This window comes from Heteronotia binoei, chromosome 2, assembly GCF_032191835.1.
Source record: "Heteronotia binoei isolate CCM8104 ecotype False Entrance Well chromosome 2, APGP_CSIRO_Hbin_v1, whole genome shotgun sequence".
Lineage (NCBI taxonomy): Eukaryota > Metazoa > Chordata > Lepidosauria > Squamata > Gekkonidae > Heteronotia > Heteronotia binoei.
Genome location: NC_083224.1, coordinates 36283299 through 36300619, shown reverse-complemented (window position 1 = coordinate 36300619; position 17321 = coordinate 36283299). Strand labels below are relative to the sequence as shown.

Sequence of the window (17321 nt, the reverse complement as noted above, 5' to 3'; positions counted from 1 at the left end):
ACAGGCCACAGTTGAGAACCCAGACTAAATGTGATCCACTGGAGAAGGAAATGGCAAACCACTCCAGTATCCTTGCCAAGAAAACCCCATGAACAGAAACAAAAGGCTAAAAGATATGGCGCTGGAAAATGAGCCCCTCAGGTCAGAAGGTGCCCAATATACTACTGGGAAAGAGCATTCAAGTAACCACAGAAAGAGTGAAGCAGCTGGGCCAAAGCCAAAAGGATGCTCAGCTGTGGATGTATCTGATGGTGAAAGAACAGTCCAATGCTGCAAAGAACAAGACTGCATCAGAATGTGGAATGTAAGATCTATGAATCAAGGTAAGCTAGATGTGGTCAAACAAGAGGTGGCAAGACTGAACACTGACATCTTGGGAATCAGTGAACTAAAATGGATGGGAATGTATGCATTTAACTCAGAGGATCAGTACATCTATTATTGTGGACAAGAGTCCCGTAGAAGAAATGGTGTGGCCTTTATAGTTAACAGAGAGTGAGGAAGGCAGTAATGGGATACAATCTCAAAAATGACAGAATGATCTTGGTCCGTATCCAAGGCAAACCATTCAATATCACAGTAATCCAAATCTATGCCCCAACCACTGATGCAGAAGAGGCTGAAGTGGACCAGTTCTATGAAGATCTACAACACCTTTTAGAATTAACACCAAAAAAAGATGTCCTCCTCATCATAGGGGACTGGAATGCCAAGTAGGAAATCAAAAGGTGACCGGAACAACTGACGAATTTGGCCTTGGAGAACAAAATGAAGCCAGGCAAACCCTAGTAGAGTTTTGTCAAGAGAACAAGCGTCATAGCGAACACCCTCTTCCAACAACCTAAAAGGCAACTCTACACATGGACATCACCTGATGGGCAATGCAGAAATCAGATTGATTATATACTCTGCAGTCAAAGATGGAGAAGCTCCTTACAGTCAGCAAAAACAAGACCTGGAGCTGACTGCGGCTCAGATCATGAGCTACTCATCGCAAAATTCAGGCTTAAACTGAAGAAAATTGGGGAAGCCATTAGGCCATTCAGGTTTGACCTTGATCACATCCCTTATGAATATATAGTGGAGGTGAAGAATAGGTTTAAGGAACTAGAGTTGATAGACAGAGTGCCTGAAGAACTATGGATGGAGGTTCGTGACATTGTACAGAAGGCAGCAATCAGTACCATCCCAAAGAAAAAGAAATGCAAGAAAGCAAAGTGGCTGTCTGATGAGGCTTTACAAATAGCTGAGGAAAGAAGGAAAGCAAAAGGTAAAGTTGAAAAGGAAAGATTCACCCAACTGAATGCAGATTTCCAGAGAACAGCAAGAAGAGATAAGGAGGCTTTCCTGAAGGAACAATGCAAAGCAATAGAGAAAAATAATAGAATGGGAAGGACAATAGATCTCTTCAAGAACATTGGAGAAATCAAGGGAACGTTTCATGCAAAGATGGCCATGATAAAGGACAAAAATGGTAGGGACCTAACAGAAGCTGAAGAGATCAGGAAGAGGTGGCAAGAATACACAGAAGAATTATTCAAGAAGGATCTCAGTGACCCAGACAACCATGACAGTGAAATCGATGACCTTGAGCCAGACATCCTGGAGAGTGAAGTCAAATGGGCTTTAGAAAGCATTACTAACAACAAAGCAAGTGGAGATGATGGTATCCCAGTTGTGCTATTCAAAGTCCTAAAAGATGATGCTGTTAAAGTGATGTCACCAAATTTGGAAAACACAACAGTGGCCACAGGATTGGAAAAGATCAGTTTATATTCCAATCCCAAAGAAGGGTAAAGCCAATGAATGTTCAAACTATCGCACCATTGCACTCATTTCACATGCCAACAAGATCATGTTAAAGATCCTACAAGTTAAGCTTCAGCAGTATGTAGATCGGGAACTACCAGAAGTTCAAGCTGGGTGTTGGAGAGGTAGAGGAACGAGAGATCAAATTGCTAACATTCGCTGGATTATGGAGAAAGCACGGGAGTATCAGAAAAACGTCTATTTCTGCTTCATTGACTATGCTAAAGCCTTTGACTGTGTAGATCACAACAAACTGTGGCAAGTACTTAAAGAGATGGGAGAGTCCCTTGAACTGCAAGAAGATCAAATCAGTCAGTCCTAAAAGAAATCAACCCAGCCTGTTCACTGAAAGGTCAGATGCTGAAGCTGAAGCTCAAATACTTTGGCCACCAAATGAGAAGGGAGCACTCCCTGGAGAAGACCCTGATGCTAGGAAAGACAGAAGGCAAAAGAAGAAGGGGATGACAAAAGATGAGATGGCTGGACAGTGTTGCTGATGTGACAAACACGAATTTGAGCAGACTTTGGGGGATGGTGGAAGACAGGAAGGCCTGGCATGACTTTGTCCATGGGGTCGCAAAGAGTCGGACTCGACTGTGCGACTGAACAACAACAACAACCACAACCTGAATAGCCCAGGCTAACCCAGCTTCATCAGACCTCAGAAGAAAAAGCAGAGTCAGCTCTGGTTAGTATTGGGATTGGAGGCCACCAAGGAAGTCCAGGGTTGCTACGCAGAGGTAGGGAATGGCAAGCTGCCTCTATTCTTCCCTCCTCTGCCCATCACCAGGGCATTTTTTAAAGAAAAAACCCAGCAAGAACTAATTTGCATATTAAGCCACATACCCCAACATCACCATTGTTTTGCACAGGGTTTTTTGTAGTGCAGCAGGAACTCGTTTGCATATTAGGTCAAACCCCCCTGACACCAGGCCAACTGGAACTGCATTCCTGTGTGTTCCTGCTCAAAAAAAGCCCTGCCCATCACCACCAAGCACCTTAAATAGTCCAGCCTTACAACATAAGCAGGTGTCATTTCTACTGGTTCAGAGCATGTCTTGCAGCATGCTCAAGGCAAGCATGCAGAAGAACACCGGATTTCACAGACCTTAGCATGAACATCAATTGCAAAACAGAGTCTGTCTGTTCCCCTTTCACTCTGATGCCTGCCCTCATTATTGGAATTTGGACTGGAAGCTCATGGAGTCAAGAACTTGTATTTTTTGCTTGTATTTCTCCATAAAGATGCGTGTGCATGAATGGCCAGAATGACACACCACTTTTCTTAAAACATGTGCACGAGCTTTCATGGCTAATTTCACAGGAGACTCTTTAAAATTGGTTCTTGAACTTCCCTCCTCCATACAGTGATGATGAGTCATGTTAATCTTCATGCACGCTTCAATGGTAACGCTCTGTGCTCTCAGCAAAACCACATATTCCACTTTCTAGAGTGGGAGGCCGCACCCCAAGGAGAAGAGCTCAGATGCTATGATTCCCTGAGGAGGGAAGATAATTGCCAAGTAATGAACGCACACCTTTATAGCTGTGCCTCGTCACAGGAAAAGAAAAACATGTGTCCACGGAGACGTTAAAATTAAATAGAGACCGTCATTCAATTTTTAAAAGGCTGTTGAGCACCTCCATTGCATGCCTTAAAAATTGAATGACAGTCTCTATTTAATTGCATGCTAACTTAACCACAGACCCTCACAAAACTATCTTTAGTATAGCGCCACTTAATGCACTACTGTCAAAAGGAACAAAGTAGGAGTCCAGTAGCACCTTTAAGGCCAACACGGCTGCCCACCTGGATGTGTCAAAAGACAACCTTTGATGAGGCTAACACAGATATTGATCATGCTTGATGTAGACGGCAGAGCATTCCAGTGACGTACAGTGCCATCCTCAGCAGAGACACACCTTTCTAAGTCCATTGAAATCAGTAGTCTTAGGATTGCACTGAAAGAGGGAATCACACACTATGTGCACCAATAGAAACAACAGTATGTGCAAACACAGTGGGTCCTGAATACTGCTAGCTTTCTTTTGTTGTACACTACAATGTTCACTGGATTACTTTAGTAATCATTTGCAAAATATTTATTAGTGCTCCATCAAAATTCCATCAGCCATTGAGCAGAATCCATTTCTACTCTTTTGCTATTGAGGACTTGCATCTCAGTAACATCCCCCTAGAAGGATGGATAGTATGATCTATGATCAGAAAAATACCCAAGGATCCCATTACCTTTTTGACCTTCCAACCCCTGTGGTATATTTAATGTATACAGACATATGTGTGTATATACATATACATATTTGCATGTAATGGTACATTGTGTTCCTCCCCTAATATCTTTGTGATTTAGTTTGATCTTATTGGGTGGCACTTTTGCTTTCAGTTTCCAGTTTTGTATTATTGCTGAAGCTGTCAGAGTTTGAGCCAGCTTGTCTCTGCTGAATGCACCTGAGAATGGGTGCCTGAGTGAGCACTCCAGTCTGGAAACCCACAGCCAAAGGGGGACATTACTACCAGTGTTCCCTATAAGCTGAGTTAAGTGTGAGCTAGTTCAGTTTTTTAGCCTCTGGCTCACACATTTTTGTCTTAGCTCACGAAAAATGGCCCCGACCAAACTAATTTATGCAGTAGCTCACAAAGTAGAATTTCTGCTCACCAGACTCCACAGCTTAGAGGGAACATTGTTTACAACCCCAAGGTGATCCTATCATATATAGTGAAGCTCAAGATTTACATAATCTGGGGAAACTTAAGGCTTTACCTTGAAAAGTTAGATACCACAACTGCCATATATGAATGAGGCCTTAGTTTTGTAGCTATTACATTTTTCCATCTTGCCCAGCCTCTAAGGAGCTAAGAGTGGCACACATAATTTTCCCACCCCCATTTTATCTATACAACACTTATGTGAGGTAGACTAGCCTGCAAGAGACCATCCTAAGGTCTCCCCAGACTTAGTCCAATTCTCTAACCACTCTCCCACATTTGCTTGTACTGGTCAGGTATCTGAGCCCCTACTGTGCAAAGAGTTGCAATAACAATCTGGAAGAAAGAAGTGCACTCTTCTGCAGATGTGAATTCAGCTAACAAATCCACTGAATGAGGAGTGGGGTAAGTATTTTCTCAGTGGGTCAGTTACCTGCTGTCCACCTTGGGCTTCACTTCAGGTTGCCATTTGCCCATTACAAGTAGGCAAGCTCCCACTTGTGTTCTGTGTCCCGTCCCAGTGCTCAATAAAGCAGGAGGGGAAAATGGGAGGGAGACAACATTGCTACAATGTGGCAGTGCTCTAGGAATGTCTCATATCTATGGTTTTTACCATAGAGGTTGAGATAAATGCTAGAGTGCTGTACAAAGCAATGGCATCACTTCCAGGTTCCTAGTTGGAAGTGATATTGCAACATTACATAGAGCTATTTTGCTAGTCTCCGCCCCCCCCCCCCCAATTGTTCTTACTACTCCTTGGAGCTGGCCTGTTACACCAGCAAAGAGTGCAACACATTATACCTAAGATTAAAAACAAAAGATATGTGTTAAGACCCACCTACCTTCCAAAAGCAAATTAAATCTATTTTTTAAAAAGGAGCATTCAATTTTGGGGTCAGTCTGAGTCAGAGATATTTCTCCCAGTCTGAGACATGGTGTGGTTTGGGGAAGAAAAGCCAATGGAAAAATTGCTCATAATCTCCACATCCCCATTAAAAATGCTGAAAACGGCCTTGAAAACCAATGGAATGTACATATCATAATAAAAAGTGTATGTTAAGCCAAATAGTGGGAAAGAAGTCCTAAGATATTATTATCATCCTAGGCTTCTTCTCTGAAGAGGTGAATGATGGAATAGTTCAAATTGAGCAAGAAAATCTGTGCAGCTGTTCTAAAGAGAGGATGATTCACGTTCATATCTCAAAATATGAATTTCTTACAACTCGCTTTATGAGATGTACAGACATCTCCCCTCTCTTTCTTGTCTGTAGTGCTGTATAAATATACCTGCCTAATGGATGTGCACTTCATGCATCTGACAAAGTAAGCTCCAACTCATGAAAGCTGGAGATCAAATAAAATTTGATAATCTGTAAGGCGCCTTTCCCATTGGACTCTCTCATAATTTTGCTGCAATGCACTAACATAGCAACCCCACCTGAAATTATCTTTATGCATTTTATACTTTCAATCAGCAAATAGAACATCCCTGCATTCATGCAACAATGTCAATTTCATTGCTTGAGCAGTTCATCTGAATCTACTCCTTACGTCCATAGGAAAGTGCCATCAAGTCATGATTGGAAACCCCAGAAAGGGTCTGGGCCTGCAAGTGAGAAGCAGAGGTGCCTAAGGCAATGTGCCTTCCTCTTCAGAGTCAGAATCCTCTTCAGTAGTCTCTCATTAGAGTACAGACCCTGCTTAGCTTCCAAGATCTAATGAGGTCAGGCTATACCGTGTCACCTTCCCCCTAGATCTATCCTTCACTGGTGGTGGGGGTGGAATTACAACCCAGTTGCTCTCTCCCTGCTTAGATAGCAAATCTACAGGGCTAGCCCTGACACTAGGCAAACTAGGTGACTGTCTAGGGTGAGGCCTTTTGGGTACACCGAACTGGGTGTCAGACAGTTCTCAGTGAGGTTATCAGTGTGGGTGTGCCAGAATCAAGAGTTGGAAGGGACCTCCAGGGTCATCTAGTACAATCCCCTGCACAATGCAAATTAGACAGCCGTGATGAAAGCAAGCTATTTTGCCCATACCTTCCTGATAAAGCAAAGTCTGAATCCAGTGGCACCTTTAAGACCAACAAAGGTTTATTTAAGGTTTGAGCTTTTGTGTGCACACACACTTCTTCAGATAAAATTAAACGTATAAAACCTTTCAGACTTATAGACATGGTTGAACAGCAAATTAGCATATAACACGATGAAGACATTTTGAGACAAAATGGGAACAAGCCAAGTGTACAGGGTCAACAGCTGTATGGATCCAATTAAGGGGGAACAATGGTTGAAGCAATAAATATGTAAAAATAAAAGAAGAGTGTGTAAGAGAATCCTTTCTCATTGTGGGAGATTCCTTTACAATGAAAAATGTTTACCTAAAGTCAGAATTGGATTCATGGTAGATAGGCTGTTGGAAAAGGAGGCCTACACACTCTCTCGAGCCTCAGTCTCCAAAGGGGGGTTGCAAACAAGTCCAAGAGAGAAACAGGCAAACTGTGTTATTTTTCTTTCTGTTTACTCTCGCTGTCCCTTTGATGTAACTGACAGATTACAGGGAAATAACTTCCTTCCTTCCATTCTGGCCTCTCGCAAAGAAGGAGCACGCTGCTCTTTTCTTTGGTACAATGGATGCCAGGTCTCCATCTGGAGCCATGTCCAAAAGGAACCTCCATCTACAGAGGCAGCAAATCTCTGCCTGTCAGTGCTGGGAGGCAGCAGCAGGGGAAGGTCTTAGCTTCTATGCCATTCATTGGCTCTCCAGGGCAATTGCTTGGCTAGATAGGATAGATGGAGCACTGGTCTGATCCAACAAAGCTCTTATGTTCTGAATGTTAGTGGTTCCTAAATGGGGGATAGTTTTTATGGGTTTGGCCTTAGAGGAACAGGGCCATGTGCTAAGACACTGTTTGCTTGATGAAGGTAGAGGGATTTATGGGGATAGGCCTATTGGGGGCCTCTCCATCTACAGAGGCAGCAAACCTCTGTATGCCAGTTCTAGGAGGCCTCGGCTTCTATGTCCTGTTTGTTGGCCCTCCAGGGCAAATCTTTGGTCACTATTTGAAAGGGGATGCTGGACACTAGTCTGATCCAGCAGGGATCTCTCTTGAAGCAGCCTGGTGGGAAGAGGTGACCCCTCTCAAGTGAAGGGATGAGGGTAGGTGAAGAAACTGCAGTTTGAAAGAAAAAGCAGCAGACTGCTGGGAGCCGGCTAAAGTGGCGTGAGATGCGACATCTTTCTTTCTGTCTCTGTCTTGGGAACTGATGTGCATCTGGTTCTCCATGGCCATTTCTTTGCCTTCACCTGTGCTCTACTGGTATAAATGGTAAATAAAGCAAACATTACAGAAATACACTCAGTTTCTAGCGGGGTCTCCTCCAAAGCAAACCAGCAGAAGTAACCATCATCCCCTGGAACCTCTTGCCAGTCTAAGAAGCTGGCAATACAATGAAGGCAAAGCTGCCAGTTTTCTTTAACAAGCCAGATTTTTAAAAGGCATCATGCAACAAAATAGACTTGCAGTGTTGTCATTTATACGACAGTGAGGTCAGAGCTTTTTTGGATGTGTGTGTATGCAGTTGAGTCCAGTAGCACCTGAAAGACTAGCAACATTTATTCCAGCCTAAGTGTTTGTGTGGGCCAGAATTGGTTTAATCAGATGCACTGAAGTGCCTATACATAGCAGATATTTGTCCTTAAAAGTTACAAACAGAACCCTTCCCCCTCCCTTTTTTGTAACTTGGAACTCTTCCTCTCAGTATAGTGGCTTTAATATACACTTCCATGTATCTGATGAAGTGAGTTTTCATGGATGTAGTTAATAGAACAAAGTTCGTGTCCAGTGGCACCTTGAAGCCCAACTATGTTTAATTCTGAGTATAAACTTTGGTGTGCATGTATCTGAAGAAGTGTGCCTGCACACCAGAGCTTAAACATGGACTGCCATCCTGCACTACTGAGAAATTACGATCACTATAGGATCACTGTCAAAGGAGAGTAAGATCCCGCCTACACTGAAGCATCATAAAATGTTTTAAATTGTATTTTATTGTTTTAAAACCTATAATTGTAATGTTTAAACTGATTTCTAGCCGCCCTGAGTCCACTTGCGGAGAAGGCGGGATAAAAGTTGAAAGTAATAATAATAAACCCAGAATTAAACATAGCTGGTTTTCAAGATGCCACTGGATTCGAACTCTGTGCTTCTGTTTCAGACCAAAAGGGCCACCCCTCCTGAATCTATGACAAAGCTTCTGGTAGAATAGATTTTGCTTTTTGGAGGTGGGGGGTGTTATTGCTGTTTAGTCTTTGCATATATCTTCATTGAGTTGTATGTTAATTTGCTGTTCAACTAGGTAGAGACATCTGCCTATATGAACGGTTACCTTCCAATCAGTGTAACTGAAGAAGTGTGCCTGCACACGAAAAGCTTATACCTTGAATAAAATTTTGTTGGTCTTAAAGCTGGTCTCCAACTTTGTTCTACTGCACGGGCAGTAAGAACAATCACTACGATTCTATTTCATAAATCGATAGAATTATTCAGGGCTTTTTTGTTGGAAAAAGCCCAGCAGGAATTATTTGCAAATTAGGCCACACCCCTGACACCAAGCCAGCCGGAACTGCGTTCCTGCTTAAACAAAAAAAACCCCTGGAATTATTGATAGGATTATAGGTGGCATTGACACAATTGTTTTTTCTTCTCAACCCCAACATGCTGCTTCTTTCCTCCCAGCCCTGGAGCTCCCAGACCAGGGGTACCAAACACATTTGTTATGAGGGCCAGATCTGACATAAAAGAGACCTGGTTGGGCCAGGCCATGTTGGGCCGGGCCATGTGTGAACCTATTTAAGGTTAGGTAGCAGAGATATAAACTTTATAAAGGACACAGATAAACACAATTAAAGATTTTTTAAAAAAAACTTAAACCATGCATAAGACATTAGCACTCATTGGCCTTAAAAGTGCTTTCTTTGTATTTCTCCCAGGGGATCCAGGAAACTGGGCAAAGGAAGCTCTGGCTCTTTCCTTCCTTCCCCAGGGGACCAGGAACCTCAGCCAATAGAAGAGAGGCTTGGCTCTGTAGCTCTGCTGTGCAATTGAGAGACCCTGGCAAAGCAAGCTCGGCTTCCCCCTCCCCTTCCTCCCAAGGGAGGAGCCTTAGCCAATGGAGAAAATAGAGGTTTTCCTCTGTCGCTCCTGTGCGATTGAGCAAGCCTTGCAAAGCAAACTGTGATCCAGAAGGAAGCAAGAGCGAGGGAGAAGTAAGCAAACAACAGCTAGTTGCTCCGGGCCCTGGTAGGAGCCCGGGGGTAGGGCCCCCCCCCCGCGCTGGTTCGGCCCCTGGGCCGCATGTTTGACACCCTTATCCCGGACTGGCGGCTTCCTAACAGGCCTCAGCAGCAGCAGCTGCCGCCGATCCCTCGCCGCGGCTCTCAGTCAGGAAACCCCCGGCGTCTCCCGCGTCGTCTTCCCGCCTCCTCGAGTCATGCCGCAAGCCCCGCCTGCCAGCCACTGAAGGCCTCCGGGCCGGGAGGAGGTGGCTGGCGGAACTGCAGCAACAGCAGGGCCGACAATGCCGCTCGCCAAGCGGCTGAGGGGAAGAAATCCTTCCTGCCATCGCTGCTGCTGCCCGCGAAGGGGGCGGGCAAAGGGGTGTCCCCGGAGCCGTTTCCGACAAGAAGAGAAGGGGACAACAGCCGTGCTCTGCTGCTGAGCAATCCCGGCTGGGGCTTCAGTTGCATCTGCAAAGGAGCCCGCGCGGCTAGTGGTGTCGGACGTTTTAGCCGGCGCCGGTGAGCTCCGAAGGGGCGGCTCTGGGCTGCTTCTGAGCTTTGGTGGGCACGGCGGGATTTGGAGGGGGGGCAGCGGGGGGTGCTTGCCCCGGCCTACGGGACACCAAATTGGGAATGGAGTCCATTGTATTCTATGGGACCATAAAATAGAATGGCCCATAAGGGGGCGCCATTTTTTAATTTTGCCCCCCTTGTCAAAAAACCATGTAGATCCGGTCCTGCTGGTGAGAGACGATGAGTCACCCTCTTTCCTGGGCTAGTTTCCCTTGAAGGCGGCAGCAGCACGCCAGCCACGGGCTCCCTCCCTACTTCCGAGGCCCTCTGAGGAGGCCAAGGGACAGGCTCGCCTCCCGGCAGCGTTTTCCCTCGCTGGCTCCTCCCTCCCACTCATGTGGGCGGCGGGCGCGAGCGATCCAGGCTTGTGGTTGGTCGCAGCCACGGGCAACCCCCGTTGTGTCTGCAGCGCCGCGTCAACAAGAGCGTCACCTCTGCCCACGCATGGCCGGGCGTCCGTCCCACCTGGGAGAGCCGTCGTGGGGCAGCATGTGACTAGTCCTGCACTCCTGCCCTGGAAGTAGGGTTGCCAATCCCCAGGTGGGGGCAGTGGATCCCCCAGTTTGGAGGGCCCCCCCTTCAGGGGCATCAGAAAGGGGAGGGGGATGTCTGTTGGGCGGGCACTCCGTTATTCCCTATGGAGACCGATTCCCATAGGGTATAAGAGAATTGATCTGTGGGTATCTGGGGCTGGGGGGGCTGTTTTTTGAGGTGGAGGCACCAAATTTTCAGCGTAACATCAGGCGCCTCTCCTCAAAACACCCTCCAAGTTTCAAAAAGTTTGGATCAGGGGGTCCAATTCTATGAGCCCCAAAAGAGGTGCCCGTATCCATTATTTCCAATGGAGGGAAGGCATTTAGAAGGTGTGTGGTCCTTTAAATGTGATGGCCAGAACTCCCATTGGAGTTCAGTTATGCTCCACCCCCAGTGTCTCCTGGCTCCACCCCCAAAGTCCCCAGATATTTCTTGAATTGGACTTGGCAACCCTTCATGGAAGCTGGCTGGGTGATCTTGGGCCAGCCAGAGGCTCTCACAGGCTAACACACCTTGCAGGGTTGTTGAACAAAGGTGAGGTAGGAAAAAGTTTGAGAATCCCGTGGCACCTTGAAGACCAACAAGGTTTAATTCTGAGTATCAGCTTTGGTGTTCAGGTGCCCTTCTTCAGTATTAACCCCGAATGTAACTTTGTTGGTCTTCAATGTGCTATGGGATTCTCAAACTTTTTCCTACCTCAAAGGGTTGTTGTGACGGTGAAACGGAGGTGAGGAGACCGATGTAAGCCATTTGGGGCCTTTGTTGGGGGAGAAAGGCCATTGTGAAGAAGAAGCCATTATTGCCTCCACATCCCTCTTGCTGGATTTCAGCCAGATGATCTGGTTGGTCACTGTGGGGAACTGGAGGTGGCCCTAGGTCAACAGATTTATGTTCTTAAACATAAATAAAGTAAAAAGGTCAAGGTGTAAGCACCGAGCTGTTGTTGACCCCATCCTGAAGTTTTCTTGGCAGACTCTTACATGCTTCTAATTCATTTAGCGACATCACCCCAGAGTCAGAAACGACTGGTGCTTGCACAGGGGACTATCTTTACCTTTGTAATTCATTTAGGCATACTCTGCTGCTTTTGGCCCCAGTGGGGACCTACAGCAGTGGACAGCCTATGAGGCAGGTTCAGCTGAAAGAGTGACTGACCCAGTGAGATTCCATGGCCAAGATAGGATTTGAACCTGGTTCTCCCTGCATCCTCTGAGCCTGACACTTTAACCACTACACCAGGTGGGCTGCCTTGTCACCTGGAGGCCTGAGGCAAACCATTATGGCTCGTCTTTGTCTGTAATAACAGATCCCCAAAATTGCCCTTGTGAACATTTCTGAGCTTTGTGTAAAGTTCTTTTGAGGCTTAAAAAGCATGCCACCTATTATTATGCTTAATGTAGTATTACTTACTATACTTAGTAGAATACTTAGTATAAATATTACTATTATACAACTAAGTATGCATGCTAATAATAATAATAATAATAACAGCACTTTTGTCCTGTGATTAGAAAGTATAAAGAAGGAACATTCCCTGTTCTTTAAAAGCACCTGTAGGTTTTGAATGGTACACAAAGCAGATGGCCAGTGCAATTCTAATGGGATTTACTCCCTAGTACATTATTGTGTAGTGGTTATAGTGTCAGACTAGCATCTGGGAGACCCAGGTTTGAACCCTGGCAATGCTGGGTGACCTTGAGTCAGGCACACATACTCTCAGCCATGCCTACCTCACAGGGTTATGATGAGGTTAAAATGGAAAAAATGTTGTAAGTGGCACCTTTAAGACCAACAAAGTTTGATTCTGGGTATCAGCTTTCCTGTGCTTACTCAGCATCAGTCCTGTTGATCTTAAGGGTGCCACACTGGACTCAAGCTTTATTTTGTTGCTTCAGACCACCGAGGATAAATACTTGCAGCCAATTTCTCCCAGAGGCCAGGTGGTTGTTCTGGATCATATAAATCACCGTATTTGGGGGGTGGGTTATGATTTGTGATCTTCTCGGCCCATGCCTTCCTCACTTTGCTGCTCACGAGGCCATTCATACTCCTAGGACCCTCCCCAAGTGAAAACAGCGCTGCTTGTGGGACTTCAGTCAACCTCTCCTTCCCCCATCCATAGCCCCCCACTTCCTTCCCTCCCCGTACACGCTGGCCACACTCTACCCAGCTGGCGGACTGCTCTTTCCACACTGCCTACAGTCGCTGCTCCGACAGAGAGAGAGAGAGAAGGGAAGAGACGCCACCAGCAAGCCCTGGAAAGCGAGAAGTCCCGTTTGTTTTCCTATTGGAAACCAATGGCTTTAGTGTCTCTCGCCACCTCGCGCATTCAAAAACAGCACTACGAATCGGCACGGCGCTCTTTACTGCCTCTCGCTGAAGCTGCTGCTGGGCGGGAATGTGTGCCTGGTTCTATAGACAGCCATCACAAGCACCTGACCGGGGTGGGGTGGGGTGGGAAACCTCGATACTTGAAGCGCAAGGCCAGCTTTCAAACGACAGAGATGGATGCCCACCTCCTCTTCGTCTTACCCGTGCAGTGCGCAGCAGCTAACTCTCCTGGGTCAGATGCCTTCTGCTGAAGCCGCCCCGTCTCCTGCCCCCCACGATCCACTCAGGTGTCGTAGGTCTTCCCTAACTCTCCGACCCCCGATCTTTTGGAACCGGAGAAAGGAGGGCTTGCGTTCCTCACTCTGCACGCTGCCTCTCCCTGGACAGTCGCCCCTCCCATCCCTCCCTCCTTCTTTAACTCCAGACACAGAGACCAATTTCGCACTAGACCTTTAGTCCTGGTTTAGCCCCGTCCCCAAACTGACTTCCTACTAGAATCAGAGAAACTGACTCTATGATTTTAGTGTAGAACGTCAGCTTGGGGACAGGGCTAAACCAGGATTAAAAGTTTAGTGCGAAATTGGTCGCACCCGAAGGAAGGAAGACATCATTTTGACATCCCCTGGCACCCTGGGGTGAGAGTCAAGAAATGCTCCCGGAGGGTGGGGACAACAGAACTGGGGAGCGCCAATCGTCTTCTGTCTCCTACTTCCTCACCTCCTCCCCCCCCCCCCCCCCCCCCCACTCCCTGTCCCTCCAGGCTTCTGGAGGAGAGACCATTTTTGGGATCCCAGGGAACCCGCACTTTGCCAAGCGCGTCGTTTGGAGCGCGCACTCCATCGAGAGGGCCGGCCTGCTCCGCTTTTCCAGCTTCCTTTCTGGCCCCGAGCGCCGTCCACGTTGAGCTGCACAACCCAGCCTGCGTTTGGCTCCGGCGGGATGACACCCGGCGCAAACTCCGCCTCCTCCTCCCTTCCCCGGTGCCTTAACTCTTCCCTCACTCCTCCGAGTCTGGAGGGAGGAGGGGAGGGTGGAAGGGCTTCCTTTGCATGCCGCTCGTTTCTTCTACTGCCCCCCCCCCCAAAAGAAAACCCTCCTACCTGATGCCCCTTCAAGGGGACCCCGCGTTAACCGACCCCGGTAACTGCACCTCCGAGAAGTTCTGTGCTGAAATTGACTAGAGAATCGCCCTGCCGGGAGCCTGCAAAATCCGCGGTCTGCTCGGATACGGCGCTCGTTGGCTGGCTGGCGCGGACTCCTTTAATCTAACAGGACAGGGCGATTCAGACACCCCCCCCCCTTTTTTTTTTTTTGCAAAGGTATAAATAACAGAAAGCTTGCTTCTCTAGAGTCCTCGGGTTTTGCCCAACCGGTATAAGGAACTGCCCCACAAACAGCCAGGACCCTATAAGTGGCTTGTAACTTTAAAAGGATTTTTTCCCCTTTTTTTTGCACGGGAGAGCAAAATCGGAGTCCGGTAGCACGTTAAAGACTAGCAGGGGATTATCAAAGCCCCCTTACATCCTGGGCACCTGGTTGTTCTCTCAGATGCTGCTGGGTTCGTGTACTACAGGCTGCCCTGCCTCCCCCGCCCCCAGCCCAATCGCTTTCCCCTGTTGGTCATTATTCTCTATTTACGATTCCGTACGACGATATCGATTCTCCCCTGGATAAGGGGCGCTATGTCCCGCTTCCCTTTTTTAGGTACTAATTTGCCGGCTGCCAGTAGTATTGCGAGAGCTGTTTTTAATCGTTTTAAAATTATGAATATTGTGGTCCCTCGCCCTGATCCCTGTTGCACAGGGGAGGGAGGGCTATAAATGGAATAAAGAAATCAAAATAAACACAGACCAATGCACGGCTGCCCATCTATCTGCACGGGACGGGTAACCTTTTAGGAAAGTTACAAAAAGCTCTCTGAATTAATGTGCAATTGGGGGTAAGTCCCATCCAGTTCAGTGGGGCTGACTCCCAAGTAAACCTGCATTAAGACCCTGTCGCTCCATGCACACTAGGAAAGGACCCATTGGGGGGTCCTGGAGAAGCGCTCCCCACCACTGCTGGAGGAGGCACCGCGCACAGTAGCCCTCCAGGGACTCTTAAATCACCCGCAGCCTGTATATCCTGGCAAAGGAAAGACTGCAGAGTCGAGCTCCCCCAGCCCCTGAAACCCAGGATGAATCAAGACCACGGATATATTCAGCCCCTGAGACCGGAACTCCCGGTTCCTACAGCGGGGCAGCAAGAGTTAATTCTTCCCCAGCTGTTCAACCGACTCCCCCCCCCTCCTTCTGACGCGAAGGACGGCTTTGCAAGAGGAAAGTCTCTCTCTGGATGCGGTTGAAAGGAGGTTTCTTTCGGGAGGAGGGAGAGGGATTCTTCCAAGCAGAACTTAGAAGAAGTGCTCGCATCTCCCGTCGCCCAGAAGCTACCGATCGCCTCTGGCCAAACTCGGCCAGTTGTTGGAGAGATGCTCTTGCACAGCTGGCCCGGCGATCCCCCCCTCCGGGATTCCCTTATTTCCTCCTCCCGCCATATACCTTTCCCGTAGGCGGTGGAGTGCATGAGAAAGGCACCTTTCCTGGCTCATCCCCATCTCCCCCAGAGTAGCAGAGGGGCATGCAGGGAAACCACCCTGCACCGCAGCCGCGCCTGCCTCCGATCCCAAGCACTCCCGGGGAAGCCAGATGCGCGCACCCCCCTTTCTCTAGGACCGACTCCCCCAGCAAAGCGCGCAGCGACGCGGTCGGGCTCGGAGCAAAGCGAGAGGAGAAGAGGAGCCCCCCGAACCCCGGAGCGAGGCGTCCGGTGGCCCCTGATTGGGGCGGGGGGTGGGGAGAGTGTTAGCTATAGACAAAATAAACCCATACAAAAGAAATTTTAAAAAAATGCAGAACCAAAAAGCACACACTTTACCTTGATCCATAGACCTCATGATGTGATGATAGTGGACCAGCCGGCACGCGGTTTCTCTCTGCATTTGGCTTTTTGAAATATGTATATATATATAAATATATATATATTATATATATAGTTGGAGAAAGGGAAAGGCAAATATATATGATAGAGAGAGAGAAAACTGTGTGTGTGTGTGGATCGCTAGACGTGGGGAGAGAGACTCTTCTTTAGGGCATGATCCGGCCTGGAGCCCCGCCGGCTTCGCGGGCTGCCTCCCCGGACCGAGCGGCGGCGGGCTGGCTGGCGGACTGGCTGGCGGAGCGGCCGGGGCTGCAAGCAGCGGCGGTGGCTGTGCGTGCTGGGCGGCGCGGGTTCCCCGAGAGGGAAAGGCCACTTCCTTCCCTGCGCCGAGTGTTTATAGTCGTTGAATGCTATAAAATAACGGGATTCCCTCACTGTTTCCTCCTGTTTATGCCCAGCGCCATGGAAACCCTTGGAGCGGCTCCCGGGCCCGAGCGGAGGGCTTTCCTGCAAACTTCCACTCGCACCAAGCCATGACGTCGCCCCGCGCCGCAGCCAACAGGCGGCCCGAAGGCGGCGGCGGCGGCTCTCCCTGCTCGAACTCGCTCGCTCGCTCTGCACCGCAGCACAAGCGCCGGATTGTTCAGCCGCAACCCCCGAGCCCCGGCCGCGGGGGGGGGGGCGGTTTGGAGTCGACTCCCCCCCCCCCCTTTGCTCAGAAGCCCCGCTTTGATTCCCATGGAAGGAAATCCCAGCAGCGCTCTGCAGCCAGAACCGTTGCAGATTGTACCGCAGGCTTGCTGGCTGGCTTTCAAGGACGAGCGGGGATGCATTCTGGGGGGCGGCGGCCAACCCCGCCTGGGCTGAAGTCGGCCCTGACAAGGTCCGGGGGGGGGGGGGCGCGACCCTGGGCTTGTTGACTCCGCAGTAAGGCCAGCTAAGCGATGGGTCTCCTCGGCCCCAGGGGAACGCGCAGGCGGCCCCGAGTCCATAGAGCAGGTGCTGGATAACAATAACAATAATATTAGCAATAGCAATTATTGTCATCAGTATTAATATTCAGCCCCCGAAAAGGGCAGGGCTTCAACCAAGTGTTTGCTTTCTGGCCGCTCTGCTGCGAATGCAGTTATCCCCATGTTTCTTCATT

General features: G+C 48.4%; 1 protein-coding gene across 2 annotated transcripts in view; it reads right to left on the bottom strand.

The window, feature by feature from the left end:
* NFATC2 (nuclear factor of activated T cells 2) overlaps positions 1-16242 on the bottom strand; it is a 202480-nt gene extending 186238 nt beyond the window's left edge. The window contains exon 1 of one of the 2 annotated variants that reach the window (XM_060230784.1): positions 16172-16242. In XM_060230784.1, coding sequence (XP_060086767.1) covers positions 16172-16235 — 64 coding nt within the window. In that variant the 5' untranslated portion in view covers positions 16236-16242. The remainder of the gene's footprint in view (positions 1-16171) is intronic. The other variant, XM_060230785.1, reaches the window with a different exon arrangement.
* Positions 16243-17321: the final 1079 nt, after the last annotated feature.